A 21,250-nucleotide genomic window follows, 5' to 3' on the forward strand; every position below is an offset into this window, starting at 1 on the left:
TGAAACCCCTCCAAGCCCAGAGCCAACATACCTTCCCAGTCTTGACATCCACATAAGAAAGGGTGTGTTTTCTCCAATGCTCTTCAAATGGTCTTTTCTGTTGCCCTTGGATTGGCTTGGAAAAATCATATTCATCTACTCTTACCTAAGCAGTAAAAAGAAAGTATTATGCTGTAGACCAGGAATTGCATTTTGCAAATGCGTTTAATAACGTCCTTCAAGATTAGTTCTCTTCCAATTATAATGCCATTATACCAAGTGTAGGCTAATATTAAGCTGTTTTGCTAAATTTTATGTCAATTCCTGCTTTTATTTAAAAACCATTGCAGAGCTTCAGCAAGTTAAGTAGGATTGTAACTGAGTTTGTGGAAATTCTAGAGCATGATGTCTGCATATAATGTTTAACTCTTTTCAATCCTTTTTATATATCCAGTGACCATATCATTACTGTTCCTATCTTCTTTATCAGTATTTCAAACAGTAAGATTCAATAGGACTGACTAGGAGCTGTGCTTTCATCACATCAATACCCAGCTGACTCTGGTTACTGAGGTACTGATCGAGGGGTGTGAAAGAGTCATTTGGATTTCTCACAATTCAGACCACAAACCAGTTTCACAAGCTTTAAGCCAACATTAGGAACACTTAAAAAAAATCTCTTAAAGAATCTAATTTATGAGAGTTTTAGGAATAAACAATGCAGACTGGGGGGGGGGAATCACCCCCCAAACACAAGTACAATTAAGACCAAGAGATATTTGTTTGTTGACGAAAGTTGGTCCCACATATGAAAAACATATTTATGAAGCTAAATGTTATAAAGTACATAAACACCTTGTAGTCTTCTCTGGCATGAGCACCACGAGATTCCTTCCGAGCCTCAGCACCATATATAGTTTGCATAGCACACAGCATCAAATTTTGCAGTTCCAAGGTCTCCACTAAGTCAGTATTCCACACAATACCTAACAAGATATTACACTACTTTGAAAAAATATTCTAGCAACAATTTTAAGAACTTCAGCTCAATTTTTCTTTTTGTTGGTACTTAGGAAACAGAGCATAGGAGTCACAGTGCAAGCTTCCCTATGCAATTATCAGTGCATCTCAGTCATAGCCTGCAAAGCTCTCTTCCAGTCTTGCATCTTTCATAAACTGACAATCTTGCTTAACTGTGCAAAAGTATATAGTGGTTTTGAGATATGTGCCTGTGACTACTAGAGACAATTGAGAGACCAAACTCAATTACCTCTCTGAGTCAAAACGACATATTATTCAAGACTGAGCATGCCAAAAACAAGGTGGAATCTTGCCATGCTATGTGTCAAAACACAATTCTGTCCTCTAGTTTGTTTCAGATCACAAGATTTGGCTGCAAATTTAATTAAGGTCACTTTTTAAAAAAATCCTTGGGGGTAGCTGGGCAAAAAAGCTTTTCCAGCAGAATTTTATTGGTATCCTCTATCCATATAGGATGGATACAGTCTACCTCTTTAGGACACTGTACAATCCAATTGCTGGGATCACAGGTGTACTGGCATCATGCCACTCATCCCTAGGCTCTAAGTTCTACATCAGGCTTTTCCTCTTCTCGGTGTTTGGCAAGCACTACAGCCTGTAAGAGGGCCACTTCAGAATGTTCAGTTTAAGGCACATCTCTAAAAGCAGCTACAGAAGGAGAAATTGCAGAAAGGGAAAAAAAGAATTTACAGATAATTAAGTTGTGTCATTTTGTTTAATCAACTCATCCTATTTTTTTAAGAAAAAGGTTTAAAATCTTCCTTAGAGAGTTCAGTAAAACTGGATTTGTGTGTGCACTGTTTTTCAAATAAATATATACCTGAACATTGTTATTGATAAGAACAGGTTGATATTACACTTGCACCAAAAAAACCTGTTTTCATGATTTATTTATAATAAATTGAGAAGACTACAATAGCCTTCTGTGTATCTGAGGTGGAAAATGGTACACAAGTTCCCTGGGAGGTAATATTTTCTATAGTAAAATTTGAAAAGTGTTAGCTAGCCTACACAAAGTAGAAAACAAAAAACTCACATTCAAGAACGCCTGACTTTCTCTAATCTATACACACATTCTTTAAAACATTTAAACAAAATCTCTTTAAAATGTTTCCATGCGAATTCACAATGGTCAAGACAACCAAATAATGCTTTGAGACTGCGGCTCAAGCTAGTTGATTTTTATACCTAGCTCTTCTTTTTAGCTTAAAATACCTTTCAATGTAGAAACACACACACACAGTCCCCGACACTTGGAAAATAAGTACACCCATAGGTAACAAAATGAAAATACTCAAATACACAAACCACTGTAGAAGTATTTTCTAACAATATCTCATTACCTCTGTCAAATGTCTTCAGGTCATCCAAATCACGATAAATGTGGCTGAGTTTCTCACAGCCTTCTTGTAGTACTGAGCCTGTTCGGAACACTGCGGCATGACTTTGCATTGTCTGAAACACATCAAAATAAAGCAATAGTGTACTTACAAAAACTGTAAGAAGTTTTAAGAAAGGCATTAGAATTTCTCTTGTAACCTCAACAGTTTCTGCAGAATTTTAAGCTCTTTTAAAATTTCTAGTCATTATGGTTGCAAACATATTCTGTATGTGAAGTGATGCCATGCTGCCATCCTGAACAGGAAGTCTGAAATACTTCTAAGGACCAAATATCCCCCCTCCTCATACACTTCTGCAGATATAGCAGGCGCTAAAGCAGAGGTCCCCTTAGGAAGGCACAGAGAAATGTTTGAGGGGGGCATGGCAGGGCCTGAGCCATCCCCCAGAGTGGGCAGGGAGGGAGTGCACCAAGCCCTACTCCACTCCAAGCTCTGCTCTGGCCCTGTTCCCAGCAGCAGCTCCAGCTCTGCCCCCAGCCTCAGCCCCCAACTGCAGTCTGGCTGTAGCTCTACCCCTGGCCCCACCTTCACCCCCCCATCTCAGCCCCCTTCCTCCTGTCCGCATCTCTCTCTCTCACACCCCTACACCTCCTGGGAGCCATGCCTCTGCTCCCGGCAGGGAAAGGAGGAGGGCGCACAACCCTGAAAAGTTTTGGGACCACTGCCCTAAAACCTGCGAAAGCTACCAGGATTCTACAATGCAGTGGGGCAGACTATAAAGGGGTCTCAACAGGAAGGGCAGGATGGAGTGACAAAAATCCAGTTATTCTGGGATTGTGGGTGGCGTTTGGGAACAGTACCACCTTTTTATTCACCGAATTGGATCCCTGAATAGCATACTGATACTAGGTGCAAAGGTCACCAGTTTTGCTACCGCCCTCACTGGGTTCACGCAAGGCTTGATACATTTGGAAGCTCCAATTATTATTTTGTGATATACAGAATTTTAAAGTGGTCCGACTAAATCAATGAAAACTTTTGAATCACTGAGCTCAACTTTCTTACAAAAAGAACAGTCATATTTCTGGTGGAAGTCAATTCTGTTCTGAGTGAGGTTCAGGAACACTTTAAAATGCCACAAGTTAATATTATGACTGCATCCTAAATTACTTCCAAAAGGACTTCCAATCACCTTGCCAACATTTTTGCTTACACTTCAATGTGCAATTCCAGTTCGACATGAAATGCTCTATAGTCTTTTACCTAAGGTGGATTAAAGTTCTTGAAAGTACACATAGCCTTATGTTTCATTCAGCATCACCTCACTAGGTTCTGTTACAACTAAGAAGAACATTCAATGAAATTAAAAAGGTGGTACTCAGCACAGATAAGAGGGAAATACTTTTTTTTTTTACAACATGTAATTAGACTGTGGAACTCACTGCTACAGGACATTGTTGTGGCCAAAAACTCAGCAAGATTACAAATGGGATAGGATAGGATATATTTACGGATAACAAGAATATCCTCTCATAGAAAAAAGTTTGGAAGGGATATTAAATCTCATGCTTTAGGTCTTATGCCAATCTCTAGTAGAGATCAAGATGAGACCTAATGTGGTGGGGGAAATTATACCACGTGTGTTTACTGCAGGGTTTTTATACCTTCCTCTGAATCATATAATATGGTCAGAGACAAAATATGGGACTAAATGGACCTTAGGAACTGCCTTACTGGATGTGACCTATGTTCCTAACTGTTGAAGTGGCTGTCTTACTACATTTCACGTTACGTATGCAGTGTTGTTGTAGCCGTGTCAGTCCCATGGTACTAAAGAGAAACTGGGTGAGGTAATATCTTTGTTGGTCCAATAAAAGATATTACCTCACTCACCTTGTCTACATTTCACTTTTAGTCGGGCGTTTCCTAAAGGAAGTAACAATTTTGGCTACCAGTCAGATCTGTGTATGACAATTTGCAAAGCAGTCACAAGTCTCGTCTGAACATACTTACAAAACATGGTTATAGATTTGGCTTCTGGAGATAAGAATTTAGGTTCTGGGTGCCCAAACTAAGTGATGAGCACACAAGAAAACTCCTTATGGATAATTCGACAATTCAGAACTTCCGAGCTCTAGGATTTGCCATCAGGTGCTGAGCTTGAAGCATGGGCCAAAGAGCAGAACAGAGCATTCTCCTTGGTAAACATAAAATATTTCATTTGGACAGAGGTCTCTATCAGATCACAGACAAAAAGTAGGTCAGAAGAGGAGTGACTGTTTAAATTAGGAATAAGAAATGCTACCTCTCTCTATTTGAAAGAAAAAAGATGATATTTTGGGCAGCTGATTGGAGCAGAAGGATCTTTGTATGGAAAAAAAAGGTTGATTTTGATAAATTCAAAAAGTTTTCCAAAGTTTGAGCTTCAGCTCTACTAAATAGCAACTCAGTTTTCATAAACACCTACAGTATATTTTAATATCAACCTCATCTCAAAATACTGTGCTAGAGTCATTGGTACGGAGATCCTTACCTTTTGCATATTAAGCCTCAGTTCTGATGTTCTTATGTTTCCATTGGCAAATCGCAGTTTGTCAAGATTTGCAACAGATTCTTCTCCGGCATTTGGTTTAATTGAGGGAACTGGTTCTCCTATTAAGGGTAAGCATCTTCAGTTTTCTTATGCAATTATTTCAATAAAATCAAGATTTAACGATCCTCAGCCTGTGGCAATTTTACACAGCAATAACTATTTTTAGTTGCTTATTTTATAATTTTATTTTATATTTATCTCAAAATAAGAGAGCCTGTCATTGTTTCTTGATGTGTCTGCCACTAAATTCATGTGTAACCTCAGTCAAGTTACAGCCTGCCAGTACTATGCTTCAGTTTCCTCATCTGTAAAGTACAGCTACTACTCACTTGCCTCATGGAGATGGCGAGGCTCAGTTCATTTACATTTATAGAGCACTTTGAGATACAAAGGAATCATTAAGACTGCAATGTATTAAACTTAACTGTGATGTCTAACATAGCATTTTTAACTTTTAGCAGGAGATAAACCAGGATGCGTAGATGAACTAAAACATTTCAAAACAGGCTTTCCATACTACCATCTAGTATGTAGTGTTTTACAGCTTGAAAATGGTTTAAGTGCCAATTAGTGCCAATTCTACGATAAGTTTGAAAATATATTTAACTCAAATAAAAGTGTAAATAGAATGTTAATTAAACTCAGAAGAAAGACAACAGTAAAAATTCCAGGTTTTACTGCCACATCATCCTTCATAACAATTCACACATTGTCAGAGAGCACCTCACCAATAATCACAAAGAGGAAACCAAGTTTTATCAGTGTTACAGAAGTATGCCATCCATCCACTCACATTCTCTATTGGGTTCCAGGGGGGATCTAAGGTCCATATTCCCAGGGTTTATAAATTATTGTGGGCTCCAGGACCCACATGTAAGCACATTAGGGCACAAACTGATCTCTAGCATGTAACTGATGGGTGAAATCTCAAACTCATACTGAGAGAGCAAGAGATGTATATCCCAAACTAAAGTGGTAGATAAGGATAGAGTGTCATCTCTACTCCATACATAGAGAAGATGCAATGGTTATCATTGCTGACAAGGAACATGTGGGGAAAAGTCAGATCTCCAGCCTATAGATGGTAGGTAGATGCACAGTTCTCAGAGAAACAGATACAGTTCTAAATAGCTACAGCTTGTACTGGAGAGTTATAAATGGGGAAGGCGAGTGACAAGAATTAAGATCAGTGTTGGTCCTGTGAACTAACAGGAATTTCTTGACTTAATTTAGATATATTTAATTATATATGTTTTGGGTTTTAAATGTGAAGTGTTCTATAAGCATTTAACTTAATCTCAACCTTAATGCTGAGTGTTTTGTGACTGGGATTTACATAATGTCCTAGACTTCAGGGAAGCATAGGAAGTGAACCTGCCATACAACCATGTTTAAATCCCATTTACTATCCAGGAAGAAGATTAATTACGCCTCTTTAATAAGAGCTAATCCAAATCAGATTTCTAGTTCGACTGCACATTCTTTCTGTAGCTTGGCCTAGGTACTCTTCAGCCCCAGCCCTCTACTTCAGTAGATGTGATTTTAGTTTCAGGATTTTATATGTTTACACATGTAAACTAACCAGAAATAAAAGGGCACTCTGCTAATCCTTTTAAAAGAAACTAGATGAAAGTGTTCTTCTGATCCACAGAATCAGAAATTATTAAAATCAAAACCTGCAGTAAATTTTAGAATGTATTATTTGCTTTCGGATCAACCTACAGAATCATAGAAGTTACAGTGGAAAGATCTAGGTATTAAGTCAAACTGTAAATTGCCTTCCAAATTCTCAGTTATGTTGCAAACTGACATGTACCCAAAGGAACGGATATTATGTTAATAACAGTTTGTATGTGCAAGGCTACAGCAAATGCCATCATCTCAGACTAGTTTAACGTAAGAATAAACAGTATAAAATGAGTCTGCACTATATCATCCACCTCAAAATGTAGTATGTTGTAAGGCCTTGTTTCTTAGAACTTGTGATAACATTAGTAATGTTATTTTTTTCTCGTTTGGGAGAAAAGCTCCTCAATCATATTTTCCAGTTGCTTTGGCAGAATATTTTCCTGTAATCAGATGTAGTATGGTGAGTTCCTGAACAGTCAGTAACACTGCATGTTATGTAGAACAGTAATAAAAAAAGCTACTGCAATTTTCTAATAGTCTAGCTAATAGCCCTGTAATTACTTCCTTAGATTTAAAGATATGAGAGCGCTTTAAGGGTGGGAATTTATAACAATTAGTCTTGATACAAGTTAAGTTTAACTTGTAAACTCTTACCAGGCTTGCATGATTCTGCAATACTAAGGGCACAAGCACGACCAAAGACCACCAAGTCCAAAAGAGAGTTTGCTCCAAGTCGATTAGCGCCATGAACAGATGCAGAGGCTGCTTCCCCACAAGCATACAAGCCAGGTACCACTTGATCTTTGCCATTCACATGTGTAATTACCTGTAATTTCAGAAGGGAATTCACTCAACATGTTTGCAAATTCATTTGTAAAATAAAGATCAATTGTACTACAGTGTCAAAGTTTCATTTGAATGTATTTGAACGTCACTTATTTGTCTTGAAAGCATGAAGTCAAAGAAATCCAAATAGTAAGTGACAAATATAATAGGGAGGAAGGAGGGAGAGACTCCATGAGAATAATTTATTAATTGAAAAAAAGTGCTATATAAAAGAATGTGGTATTAACAGTTTAATTCTTATGTTTTGCCACCATCTCTGAGACACAAAGTACTACAATACACCAAAATATTTTTGTAGTAAAATTCTGAGTATAGTGGGAAGAACATTGGACCTTTTATAATGCCAGGCCACATTCACAAGGCAGAATTTTATAGCTATTTAAAAAACTGATTGAAAGGAACTAGTCCAAGAAATCAGACTGGTCCATTCACAGATTCACTGTGACGCTGGGACTGGTTGCCATTAAAATTGGCATTTATACAGCAGCAAACTGAAGTAACCAATTTTAGTGCAGAGATTGCAGCAGTGGCACAGATAATCCACATAACCTAAGCCCTTAATGATTTGTAGCTCAGGCCCAGCTATAATCCATTTTTAACTATATAGTACTACCCTGATCTGGATAAGCTTTCACATGGCTAATATAAAGAAATTCTGTAGATTTCATGCATATTGAAAGAATATATTTCATATTTTGCATATTGTCTCTCGAGTTCCAGCTCCACCCAAACAACCTGAGAACTGACAACTTGTTTACAGGACAAACCAAATTATGACATTTTGCAAGTTTTACTTTAACATTATTACTTGTAAGGTTATGTAATTTAACATACTTGTATGTATAAATCTAATAGCATGCTCAGTTCACACTAATTTTACAAGGAACCAAACATTTCCATTCTACTAGAGAAAAATGATTTCACAATACTGATCTATGGTCGTTACCTGCCCTTTGTAGTTAGTAGGAATACCTCCCATATTGTAATGCACAGTAGGAAGAACAGGAATAGGGTCTTTTGTGACATCCACACCAGCAAATATCATAGCTGTTTCTGAAATTCCAGGGAGGCGCATTGCTAGCTGCTGTGGTGGTAAATGGTGCAACTGCAAGTATACGTGGTCTTTTTCAGGACCACAGCCCCTAATGTAAAAGGAAACATGAGTTGCAGGTTGGAATACTGGCCTCTGCAGAATTCCCTCTATATACAAGCACCCATTTCTAAAGCACCCTGACCATATTATCTAAAAACTATCTAGCAAGACTTTGATCTTAATGAGTCGTATGCATGGTGATGTGAAGTACTAATACCAGAAAAAAAAAATTCAGAATTTAAGTCACTTTATTTCTACTCTGTTTCAAGTAATCATTTGGGAGTTCAAAACTTAGATTTGATTCATGACCAAATTTGTGCAACTATTTATGCATCCTATTTAGAAAAATTAATGCATCTGGAAGCACAGAAGAGAAAAAATAACTGACATCCTTCCTCAACTTGTGTCCACTTTAAATTTCCCCTTCACTCCACTGTCTTTCCTACCATAATCATGAGATTCTTGTATTTTAAACCAAGTTTTCAGAAAACTTCAATATAAAGTCTTCTTGTCCTCCAAAGATGTTGGTGATATAGCAAGTTACAAGTAATTATCTAGTGAATTATCTAGTGAATATTAAGAACATCTGTGGTATCTATGACTTCAGCAAAACACCAAAAAGTTATGGCAGGGCCGCCCGGGAGGGGGGGCAAGAGGGGCAATTTGCCCCAGGCCCCGAGCCCCACAGGGGCCCCCACCAGAGTTTTTCGGGGCCCCTGGAGCGGGGTCCCTCACTCGCTCCGGGGTGCCCGGCAAACTCTTGTGCGGCCGGGCGCAGGAGCTTCTGCCGCTCCCGGTCTTCGCCGGCGGGGGCGGGGTCCTTCCGCTCCGGGGCGGAAGGCTGGCGAATTACCGCCAAAGACGGAGCGGGACCCGCCGCCGAAGTTCAGCCCGGTCTTCGGCGGTAATTCGGCGGCGGGGGGCCCTTCCGTTCTGGGACACGCCGCCGAAGTGCCCCGAAGACCCGCGGCGGGGGCCCCCCTCCGCCGAATTACCGAAGACCGGGCTGCGCTTCGGCGGCAGGTCCCGCTTTGGCGGTAATTCGGCGGCGGGGGGGACCCCACCGCGGGTCTTCGGGGCACTTCGGCGGAGGGTCCAGGAACGGAAGGGCCCCCCGCCGCCGAAGACCCCGGGCCCCCAGAATCCTCTGGGCGGCCCTGAATTATGGGTCATATTTTCAAGAGCACAACAGCTCCTCCCACTGTTTTTCAATGAGAGCTGCTGTGTGCTGAGCGTTTTTGAGAATCTGGCCTACATGCTTTAATTTGACTACAAAAAAAATAAAAATAAAAGACTCTGGAGATCTTTTCTGATTACCATATTAAAAGGGAGCTTGATTTCAAATTCAAGATTTTTGCCTGAAATGTATGTAAATTCTTCAGCAATCTACCAATTAAAACTGGTTGCTCAAAATGATCAAAAGACTTCCATGAACTATCAGATAACTCCCTATTTGCTTTAACGAAATGTAAAGATGTACTCATATCATAATGCCATTGAAAAATTAAACAAACCTTCCTTCACGGATTTCAATTGTCATAGAACGAGACACTACATCTCTGGAAGCCAGATCCTTAGCAACAGGTGCATATCTCTCCATAAATCTTTCACCTTCACTGTTAATAAGAATACCTCCTTCACCACGACAACCTTCTGTGATAAGACAGCCAGCACCATAGATACCTGCAAAGCAGGAAGTAGCAATGTTATGAAATATTTACATGACAACTTTGTAATCAAATTATTGTAAGAATGGAAGTATAACACAAAAGTATTTTTTAATTATGGACCCATCCATGACACAGACCTCTTCGCATAAGGTCTCCTGTTCTTTGCAAACAGCTCTCATCTCAGACCTGACAAACTCACCACATCAAACATGGCTTACAGGATGTTTATCCATAAAAGAGTAACATGTAAGGCTACAGAAAACTTGTCAAGACTCAATCACTGTGAGATGTATACAAAGATAGTATTTACAGAATATGTATTTATATTGATAGTATGCTTTATGGACTTGGAGCAAAAAATTAGTCACGGGGTAATGTGTCTCAGTGATGACCCGTTTAAGCAAGAGGGAGTTGTCACCCTACCTAGTCAGTCAGTGAGCTAATGCAAGGTTCTATTGTCTACCCTTGCCACATTCCAGAACAGTCAATAAAAAAAATATCAAAGACTACTACAAATGACTGAAACCACTTGAAGGTAAGAAGGAACATTATAGCCGCCTGGGGATCACTCTGGCTATGAATAAAGATAAAAGACTGTTTCAGTATACCGGTGTGTGGGGAAAGCCACTATGGATCAATCCACTATGGAAAACCCCTGAACAGGATTGCTTTCATGAAGGTTTGGATATGGGTTCTTGGGGAAACCTGCCAGCTCCCAGCTCTACAACAGACTGAACTTTGGGGGTAAAATACACTTTATTAGATAAGAAAGCTAATTATTGATAAGTAGCAATCCAGGTTCACATTTTATTATTTTGTTTTGTACTGTAACTACTTGTTTTCACCACACTCTCGTTTCTAGTTAAATTCTTATTTTCCTAAACCTACCATCTGATTTTATTGTAAGTGCTCACAAGTGCTGTGTGGTTTACAGCAGTGCTTCTCAAAGCCAGTCCGCCGCTTGTTCAGGTAAAGCCCCTGGCAGTCCAGGCTGGTTTGTTTACCTGCCGCATCCGCAGGTTCGGCCGATCACAGCTCCCACTGGCCGCAGTTCATCGCTCCAGGCCAATGGGGACTGCGGGAAGCGGCGCGAGGGATGTGCTGGCTGCCCTTCCCGCAGCACCCATTGGCCTGCAGTGGCAAACCGCAGCCAGTGGGAGCCGCAATCAACCAAACCTGCGGATGCAGCAGGTAAACAAATCGGCCCAGACCTCCAGGGGCTTTCCCTGAACAAGCGGCGGACCGGCTTTGAGAAGCACTGGTTTACAGGAAGCAGTGGTTTAAGGTAAAACTGGTAAATTGGGGTATATTGCACCTTTGGGTGCAGACAATCTAGAATTTCTGAGAATAACCAGTGTCAGGAGCTGGATATCACAGGAGAAAAATGCAAAGGGCCTTGGGGATTTAAGTGCACCTATTATTAACCTGCAAGGAGAAGACAGGGCTGGCACAGCCCAGAGAAGAGTAATTGAGCTGTTGAAAGTCTGCAGGTGTCAGGGAGCTGACACCCAGCAAAACAAGAAAGATTCCCTCTCCCTGGAGGCAGGGAGTAACAAGGTGACCCACAGTCCTGGCTATCATGAGAATAGTCAAACCACTGAATACTCCAAAGTTAATGTTTTAAATTATTTTCTATTATATTCCACATTGGGCCTCAATCCTCCTCCTCAAAAAGACTGTCTAAAATTTACATTTGTGATCTCCTGCCTAAGAAGGATTTTTGTACCAAATGCAAGGTTTAAAAAAAAAAGCCACAATTTGGACACAGAGTTACAGCAGAGACTTTTCAATTGTTAAAGTTGACCTTTGTGAACATCATCCCTCAAACTGTCTAAAATCAATTGTTTTATTTATCTGTCCCAAAAGGCAATTAGTACTTTGAACATTTTTCCTGGAAGGGTGGTGAGTTACTTTGGGACTTGCTCACTATGATCATGTGAAACAGTGTCTCAGTGGAGCCTGTAAACTCTGCAAGGTCTCAATATTTATGAACACCCTGTTGCCTGAGGACTTAACTCAGAAACCATACTGGATACAATCAAGGATTTTATGACTGTCTGCAGTTCCACATCTTTGCGGCTCCACTACTACAGCTGTAAGGAAGGAGGAGAAGTGCAACAGGTATGCTTCTATGACTCCCTGGGTCACCTGGGGAGTGAAGATTAGCTTAGTGAGTCTTGTCTTGTCTTCTCTTCCCCCAAACTTAGCAAGACCCACTTGATCATCTTCACTCCTCTGGGTGATCCTGGGAAGTGAAATTGTTGGCTGATTAACAAATTTAAGGAATACTGACATTGATAATTCAATAACAAACTGTGAAGATTCTTTGACCAAAAAAGCCTTAAAGTGATAAATGATGGTAAATATAATATATGTATTCACAATGAAATCTTATAACATTATAGTTATAACAAATTTAAAGTTAGGAAATTCAAAGATCCAGAAAAACTTAACACCCACTCTCCAGATATCCAAGAATGACCATTTTACTCAGCTATCACCAAGTAACCATACTTCATCCACCTTTCCAATATGGACCATAAGCCTTCATTACCCATATATTAAGTACAGGTCCATGACTACATATAACAAATAGTCCCAAAGACACACTGTCCCTCACATCAACACCAACACCAACAGCTAGTCTCTTACCTTCCATAAACATTTTCTACAATTCCGGTATAAAAAGGCAGCCCAATAGATTTCCATCTACCCCAAAAATGCAGTTGCTGGAAGACTCCACAATATTTCAATATACCTTCCCTTTCCCACTCACACTGCAATTCATATATATAGCCAATGTACACAGTAGTTATGTCCCTGCACCTTCTGAAATCACAAAAACAGCACTACAATATACTTGTAACAGGCTTGGCAGGATTCAATTTAAATTGTTAGTCGTCAGTAAACGTTTATTTCACCTGACACACAGAAATCAATGAAAAATATATACATAGGTAACAGCTGGCACAAACAGCCTCTCCCTCACCTAGGACCTACAGGGATTCATGTCATGGGCCCTGCAATCATGCAGACAGCTTTCTACAGTCCTGCTCCTCACCTAGGAGTATAGGAGCTGTTCCCAGGCAGGAACCGCTCAGCATCTGGGAGCTAGTCGTCATGGCTCTAGCCAGCAACCTCTGCTCTCCCTACCAAGATCACAGGTTTCTCTGCACCGCTTGACTGCAGGGATCCAGTGTCACTGGCTTCACGGGGAGCCCTCTGCAGCTCTGTTGTCATAGCCCTGCTAACTCACGCACTGGCAAGCAACAGGGCTCTCCCCAGCAAGAGCCCTTCAGCAGCAGTGTGGCCTTCCCTACAGCAGGGGGCTCATCCTCCTCCTTACATCCCTGGACAGGGATCTCTGCTCCCTGGGCCAAGACCGCGGACTCTCCTACACCTTTCACCTAGGTCTCTCCGACCCCTTGGCCACACAAAGAGCCCCCTGCAGCCCTGCCCTAACCCCAACCCTAAGGCTCTCCTTAATTTCCCACAACTGGGAAAATGAAAATTGTTTAATAAAAATTGATATTAATAGTCAAAACCAAGTCTGCTTATATACATTCAGTTCACTGGTCAAGCATCATGAGGAGCATGGACACTACATCAAAAGCAAACTTAAGTGCAGATCCTTAACTATGAAGATCTTGACTTCAGTTATTAGAATGTCTTTAATCAATACTGTATTTTTTAACTTTAATCTTATTTCTTTAGGAATTATCAACTGATTTCTTGATGCTAATGCTTCCCAGGATTAAGAAACAAATGCAGTGTACAACCTAAGATTTAAAAAATTAAAGGAATAATTCATTTTTGTTATGTTAAAGCTAGAGACAAGTGGAGGCACTAGATTACAATTTTGAAACATGAACCTAAATTTTATGAAGTAACTATATTTGGTACAGTGTTTAAAACCCAAAATTAATTGCATGTAAGTTTATACCAAAATGTACAACTTAAGTACTTTTTATACAACAGCTGAAGTATCTCCCACTTTACTTCATAAGACTCCTGAATTCAGGATTCTGTATTTTTATCTACAACAGTTGCAGACATCAAAAACATCTAAATAAGTTTAATGAATGTCAATTCCTTGCTTGCAATATTAAATGTTGCAGGGGAACCTGCAACTTGAAACTGGATGTTAAGGGTGAGCTGAAAAGCTTTTAACCTGCTTAAGACACTACACCTCTTAAATACTATAATACTGGGAGGCTTAATATTTCAGAGATGTTATTTTTTGAATACTTCAAATTCCTAGAAAGCAAAGAGTGCCTTTCTAGTCTTATACTGTACCTGTAGGGTGGAACTGTACAAACTCTAAGTCCTGGCAAGGAAGGCCAGCTCGTGTGACCATAGCTGTGCCATCACCTGTGGTGGTATGAGCGGATGTGCAACTGAAGAAGGTGCGGCCATACCCACTAGAGAAAACATTTCAAAAATTAAAATTTGTCTGCAATATTTTCCTTAAGAAATCAGTAGAGAAGTAGTAAGATTTCATTAGGATGTATAGCTTATTCTCTGCACTTTGTGCAACAGCAGATTTACAATTCAACTAAAGCAGAGGACTTTCTGCATAGCATTCAGTTAGCCACTGTACTCATTTATCACACATATTAAGCTTCTCACTAATTTAACCTAATGTGAACAAAATTGATAGGTTGTCTGCTGTGCAACTTGACCAAGCGGAGGATCATCTAGCTCAACTAATATCTGAAAAATAACTTGAGGCTAGTAGTTGAAAGAGGAATTGCACCACACTTCCTCTAGAATTGCTAACCAGGGTTCCTTTCAAAAGTTGTCAGTGGAATTATGTCCTACTAATGGGGGTCAATTTTTTGAGACAGAGAGAGGAATCATGTGCCATTTTCCCCCTCATACACACATTGTTTTACTTTGGGCCAGTGATTTGGCTCTCCTCAATTAAATACCAGAATTGTGGTTTTTTTCTGAAAATGGTATCTTTCTTCATGCAGAGTTCTTTCTCCTCTGTTCCTTATTTCCATGACACTACCTCAAGTACACAAGTTTAATGAGACTAGTGCTGTTAGCAACTTCTGGCAGGAACAGCATACTACAATGCCCAAGGGAGATAAAAATAATGTAAAACCAGGATTGTACATCTAAGGTGCAATTTCCACAACCTGAAATAAAGTTTAGACAAAATTTCCAAATTCAATTGCATAAATTCTGGCAACTAAATTCATTTTTACATTGAAAAAAAAAGTGTCTTGACTTTTCAGAGGTTCTGAGCATACAAACCTCCTACTAACAGGATTGTGATTGCTCAATATCTCTTAAAAAAATCAATTAACTTATTTAGGGGCCTAATTTAAGGCACCCACATTATGCAGCCACCAAACATGAAGTGTGCTTCTCTACACAAACTAGGTATTATTCCATTTATGCTAGAGTTGCTGATCTAAACCTAACAAGGAGATAAAAGACTAACACAGACCTAGAAGAGGGCAGGACTGACAAAAGAGGACAGGGCAGAGACAATCAGTCTACCCAAAATTAGGATCACATATCATTTTTGCACCAAAATTACATGGGTAACAACAATTCATCTTTTAGTGATCCACTAGGTTACCCTGCAGTAAATCCATTTTTGTTTGTATTTTCTGAATATATTTTGACACACTGGGAGCAGCTACACTGTACCTCTCACAAAAATCTCCTGGAGGACAACTACTCAGTAGGCCCTATAGATGCATTGTCTTGCCACTGCCAGTTTACATCTAGTATTTTAAGTAAAAGCGGAAAGTATAATGCAACTTTAAAATATTTTAAAGATTATCCCTTACTTCCCAGCCCACACTAACTGATCCTAGATTTAGCTTTACAGTATTGCTCTGCAACTTAAAGCTAAACTCAGGGTATTGAATTTACATTATGAAAGTATTAATTTTAAGGTTAAGTAAATACAGTATATTAAAGCATGGAACTAAAACTAAACGCAGTAATTAAATTTCATTTATACTGTTTTCACCCAAAAGGTAAAATGTGATTTAAGTAGAGGAATTATTATTCCCTATCTGTAAAAGGGGAATTGGAGACGCATGAAATGTCTTGTGCACGGTCACACAGTGTGCCAACACCATAATTTGGACTCAAACCCTTGTTTCCAGATACCCATATCCTCTCCTCTAGGTTCTAGATTACGCTAGCTCACATTAGAAACGTTTTTTTTGTTTTTTTTACTTCAACAAAATTTTATATCACATTACCCAGTGGCAATAACAGTGTTCTTTGCTCTTAAACGATGTATTGAGCCATCTTCTATGCAAAGTGCAATAACTCCACGACATTCTCCATTTTCCATCAGGAGGTCCAAGGCAAAATACTCAACAAAATAGCTGGTATCATATCTTAGGGACTAGAAAAGAAAACATTTTCAATAGTTAAGGAACATGCAAAAGCTAAACAATTTTTCCCCCCACAGCCTCATTAAAAAGTGCTTAGTTACATAAGAATAAAGTCAGACTCGGTTCTCATGGAAACTATTATCCAGATAAGCCTGTATGCAGAAAGTCTGCAGCTCTTTTAGGATAATGGTGTTCTAGAAAATACAGAATGTTTAGATTGGACAGGCCACGTTTAATTACCAAACCATTTAAAAGAACAGTCCCTCATCAATTTGTCTGAAACTGTTGTACTTATCATTGGTATAAGTAACAATGAAGGTAGATGAGGAAAAGTTCTATGTTTCAGTTTACTTTGTGTAGTTGACAATACCTGGTATCTGGTGAGTCTCACTTCCTGATCTCTTTCAGTTCCCATCCCATGCACTAGCATATTACCCCTCAAATTACCCTGGGGAAAGCTCACTTCACATTTCTTCAAGCACTATAATAGGGTGTTAACAGGGCCAAAGAGTACCAGCAGCTGGGCAAGTGGACCAGGGGAGTTTCCTTCATCTTGGAAGAAGCACATAGCACCTAGAAGCAGGTGCCCCATCTCTCTTCAGCCCCCATACTATTTATCTATATTATGGTTCCACATACAGGCCTCATTCAGGATAGTGAGGAACAATTAGCTAAGCATCTGTTAAAGAGTGCATAAAGTACATGGGCTGTTAAGTCCTCACTGAAATTAGGTCTAAGGGCCACTTACTAGTTCTTAATAATACTCTGGATATTTGTTCATCTTTTATGGCCTTGCACTAGGAGATGGACAGGACTTATTAACTAGAGCTGTGGTCACCAGCAGAGGCTGATGAGACAAGCTCAGGCAGCCTGGTGGTCGCATTTTTGCATTGCCAGAACCACACTTACCCTCCTAGTTTCCCATACTTGCTCTGAGGGTGGATGGATGCTGATCTTACTTGCTACCTCCCTGTTGGGGTGCTCTGTCACTCTGGCCCAGTTTTTTCTTGGCCCATGAGAAGGTCTAGATGAACTCTTCCTGGGACTGGCCAAGGGGTGGGTGAGTGGTTGTGGAGGAGGGACAATAGGTGAATGTGTCATGGCACAGCAGCAAAAGGAAGAGACTGCTTCCTCTGGCCACAAAATTAGCAGAGCTTACTATCTATGCATTCTCTCCAGGAAGAAGTGCAGGAAAAGCAGATTCTTTTTTCAGCCTTCTTCTGTTTCTTTCACGCTGATATCAAGCAGAAGCATGCCAGGGGAAAAAAGGAGGCCTGGGATCAAGATTAGGAATTCTCCTGGATTCCTTGCTGACTCTAAACTCTCATACAGCAGAGCCCACAAGTTAACAGCACTATTATTTTTAACAAGTTTTTTAAATGCCTATAGTAGCCATTAGTTAAAAACAAAAGTCAAGTTCTGTTTCCCAGTCTCTTACCCTGCCATACAGGGTATGCAACAGTGAGTGTCCTGTCCTGTCCGCGACACAACAGCATCGATGAGCCTGTCCCCCTTTCCCAAACTGAAGGCTCTGTCCACCAAAGGCACGCTGATAGATCTTCCCTTCTTCTGTTCTGCTAAATGGCATTCCATAATTTTCCAGCTGTTGAGCCCAAACAAAGTATTAGAGATATAGCTGTGGACTTCAACAACAGGCAAGTTACTGTTAGGGATGTAAAATGTTAACTGATAAGCATTAGTCTTACCAGTTAACCTGCCTTAACTGTTAACCTGAGGGCCGGCCAACTGGCCAGCCGGAGCAGCCTCAGCCACACAAGCCCTTTAATCAGTTAACTGTTTTAATGAAATATTTTTAAATCATTTAAATGGTTGTTTAAACTTTTTAAATAATATTTACATCCCTAGTTACTGTTCTAGTTGCTTTGTTACACTAATAAACCTATCACCCACCCCCAAGAAGGCAACAAAGAAAGGAGTCTCTCTTTATACAAAGTTTACTATTCCAGTCTAATATCTGTATCATTAAAATGTCACTATGGATACTGATTTGTGTTGCAGATAATTCTAATTCAAATAAACTTCAATATGAATAATTTCACCTCTACAACTGCAGCAGGTGCCTCCTCAGTCATGTAATGAATGGCATCCTGGTCTCCCAGCCAATCAGATCCTTTCACGGTGTCATAAAAGTGCCATCTCCAGTTATCTTCCTCCATGTTTCCCAAAGCAGCATTGATCCCTCCCTGAAAATAAAAAATATATTTCCCCAAATTCACATTTAAAATGCATAATTTCAAAAGCCAGTTCATTTCTCAATATCATTAAAACACACAATATTAAATAATATGCAAGACAATGGACAAATTACTTTAAAATCAAATTTATGTGCTGTGCCATTCATACAGCATACAAACCTGAAGAAACTGTGTAACCTCAAACGCATGTCTCTTTCACCAAAAGAAGTTAAATAATAGCTCTTATTAAACTAACCCACCTTGTCTCTCATTTATACAGTAGAAATTGAGTCTTTACCAACTTCACAATGGTTAACATCTCATTCTTTTTAGGGTAAAACATTTTATACAGCAGAATAAATTACAACACTGTACACACTTCAACAAACAACTGAAATCATAAAATGGAGTGGCATGTTAATACAACAAAAAATAAAGCTATAGAATAAAAGTCAAACATATAAAATTTTCCTAAACTGTTTTACTTAGATCCTTTAACCTCCATTTTTCCTAATCATAACGTGGGACTGAAATTCAGTCAACTTATGGATCATAATACTCTATACATAAAATCTTTGTTACGAAAATATCAATATTTTTAATGTCAAAATAACTATATTTAAATTCTTACCTGTGCAGCAACAGTATGGGATCTGGTAGGGAACAACTTTGTAACACATGCTGTATTAAATCCAGCCTCCGACAAACCAAATGCAGCCCGCAAACCTGCCCCACCAGCACCCACAACGACAGCATCAAATTCATGGTCCACTACTGGATATTGTGTAGAAATCTGAGGAGAAAGATTACTGCATTAAGATCATAAGTCAAATGATTATAGCTCAAGCTACTGGAGGATATATAGCAAGTTTCTCAAACTATGCATATCATTGATTTTACCTGTATCACAAGCTTAGCATAGTGTAAATGAATCATTTAAGTAGGTTCTAGTCAATGCAGTATGTATTACTAAAATCAATGCATGATCCATTTTAACGATTCATTGCCCCTACTGAAATTTTCTTCAACAACAAAAAAAGGTATACATGAAACCAGAACTCTGATAATCCAGTTCTAGTCTCTTCCAGATTCCAGAAACATCAAGAATATACACTGAACCACCAGAAAGGAAGACTATTTCATAGATAAATATGAACTTACCGAATCAGAAACTTTAGCAGATGCATTCTTCTTTCCATAGACAGTAAAGTGAAAGTTACGTGCAAGAGCCTGGCAAGCTGCTGGCCACTGTTGAAACATGTTCAAAATTATGTAAAATGTTCTAGTTTACAAATGTTTTATGAGCCAGATTCCCAGAATTTCCAGTTAGACAATGTCTAAAACAAATAGGCTTTACTTCTGAATGTAATGTTATACATATTGCTAAACAATATTGGATTTATATAGTTTTAGGATAATTTGTAGGGGAAATGTCCTGCTTATTCTTAAATACAAGATGTGACAGAGACGAACTCCACCCAAGATTTAAAAAAATAGAGTAATCTCTGCACAGCACAGCTCACAACACACACAATATTATAATTCCTGTGTTGACCCCCTACTTCTCTACCAACACATACTAACCAGCTAAAACAAGACCAATCTGCATATACTCTGACAGACAACTGTTTTTAAGCCTGGGGTAATATGAGAAGGTTTTTGAGAATGAAAAGTATGAAAAAAAAAATCACAACTATTTCACTTTTGTAAAGTAGTTTGAACTATTTTGTAATGTCATCTCAAACTGTTTTGTCTAGAGTCACCAAAATTTGGTTTATTTTGTTGGCCACAGCAAGGCGTGAGACCTTTGAGAGGGTGGATGGTTATTTTTTAAATTATTCAATAATGTGTTTTGGTTTGTTTTTTTCCCCCCAGGAGGAACCTGAACTCTTGAGGTATTACTGTAACATACATGAGGTCTGTCCCAAGAAAGGGTGCCCAAGTTCAGGTGTAAGTGGAGATCTAACTACTGAAGAGAGACTTGAGGAGCAGGGAGCGGCAAGTGTAAGACATGCCAATATCAATAATCACAAATCTCCTTTTGTTACAAAGGTGAAGCATTTCAGATTTCAAGCAGTAATGGTCTATAGCTCTGCTCAGATTCCTATGTTTTCCACCTTCTAGAAGTAGTATTTTTGATTAACCAAAGCACCTCTACATCTTATACAGTTTCCACATGTGTCAGGTGTTTCCTTGGTGGAAATTCTACACTTCCCAAATTTGCAAATGATACAAACTTGAGAAGGCACACACACAAAGGAAGACAGAACCAATCTACAATGTGAACTGGAGAGGTTAGAGTAGCAGGAACTACAATACCACAAATATTTGGATTGATATTGTAAAATCATTTAAATGACTTAAAGGTTGACCTTTAAACAGATGTCATGACACAACCTTAACGATAGGAGTGCTCCAGTGCCACTATAACATGCACCCTATACAAGAAAGGTAACAGGTACTGATACCAGAGGTAAGAATTGTAAAAGAAATATT

General features: G+C 39.2%; 1 protein-coding gene across 1 annotated transcript in view; it reads right to left on the minus strand.

The window, feature by feature from the left end:
- Positions 1-21,250, minus strand: part of SDHA (succinate dehydrogenase complex flavoprotein subunit A) — a 30,533-nt gene that overhangs the window by 2,160 nt on the left and 7,123 nt on the right. Inside the window, exons 2-14 of the mRNA XM_039527655.1 lie at positions 19,916-20,002; positions 19,386-19,547; positions 18,620-18,763; positions 17,998-18,162; positions 16,422-16,570; positions 14,488-14,612; positions 10,036-10,204; positions 8,375-8,570; positions 7,237-7,408; positions 4,894-5,012; positions 2,364-2,475; positions 835-965; positions 32-145 (exon numbers count right to left, since the gene is read on the minus strand). Coding sequence (XP_039383589.1) covers positions 32-145; positions 835-965; positions 2,364-2,475; positions 4,894-5,012; positions 7,237-7,408; positions 8,375-8,570; positions 10,036-10,204; positions 14,488-14,612; positions 16,422-16,570; positions 17,998-18,162; positions 18,620-18,763; positions 19,386-19,547; positions 19,916-20,002 — 1,845 coding nt within the window. The remainder of the gene's footprint in view (positions 1-31; positions 146-834; positions 966-2,363; positions 2,476-4,893; positions 5,013-7,236; positions 7,409-8,374; positions 8,571-10,035; positions 10,205-14,487; positions 14,613-16,421; positions 16,571-17,997; positions 18,163-18,619; positions 18,764-19,385; positions 19,548-19,915; positions 20,003-21,250) is intronic.

Source organism: Mauremys reevesii, linkage group 2 (genome assembly GCF_016161935.1).
Source record: "Mauremys reevesii isolate NIE-2019 linkage group 2, ASM1616193v1, whole genome shotgun sequence".
NCBI lineage: Eukaryota > Metazoa > Chordata > Testudines > Geoemydidae > Mauremys > Mauremys reevesii.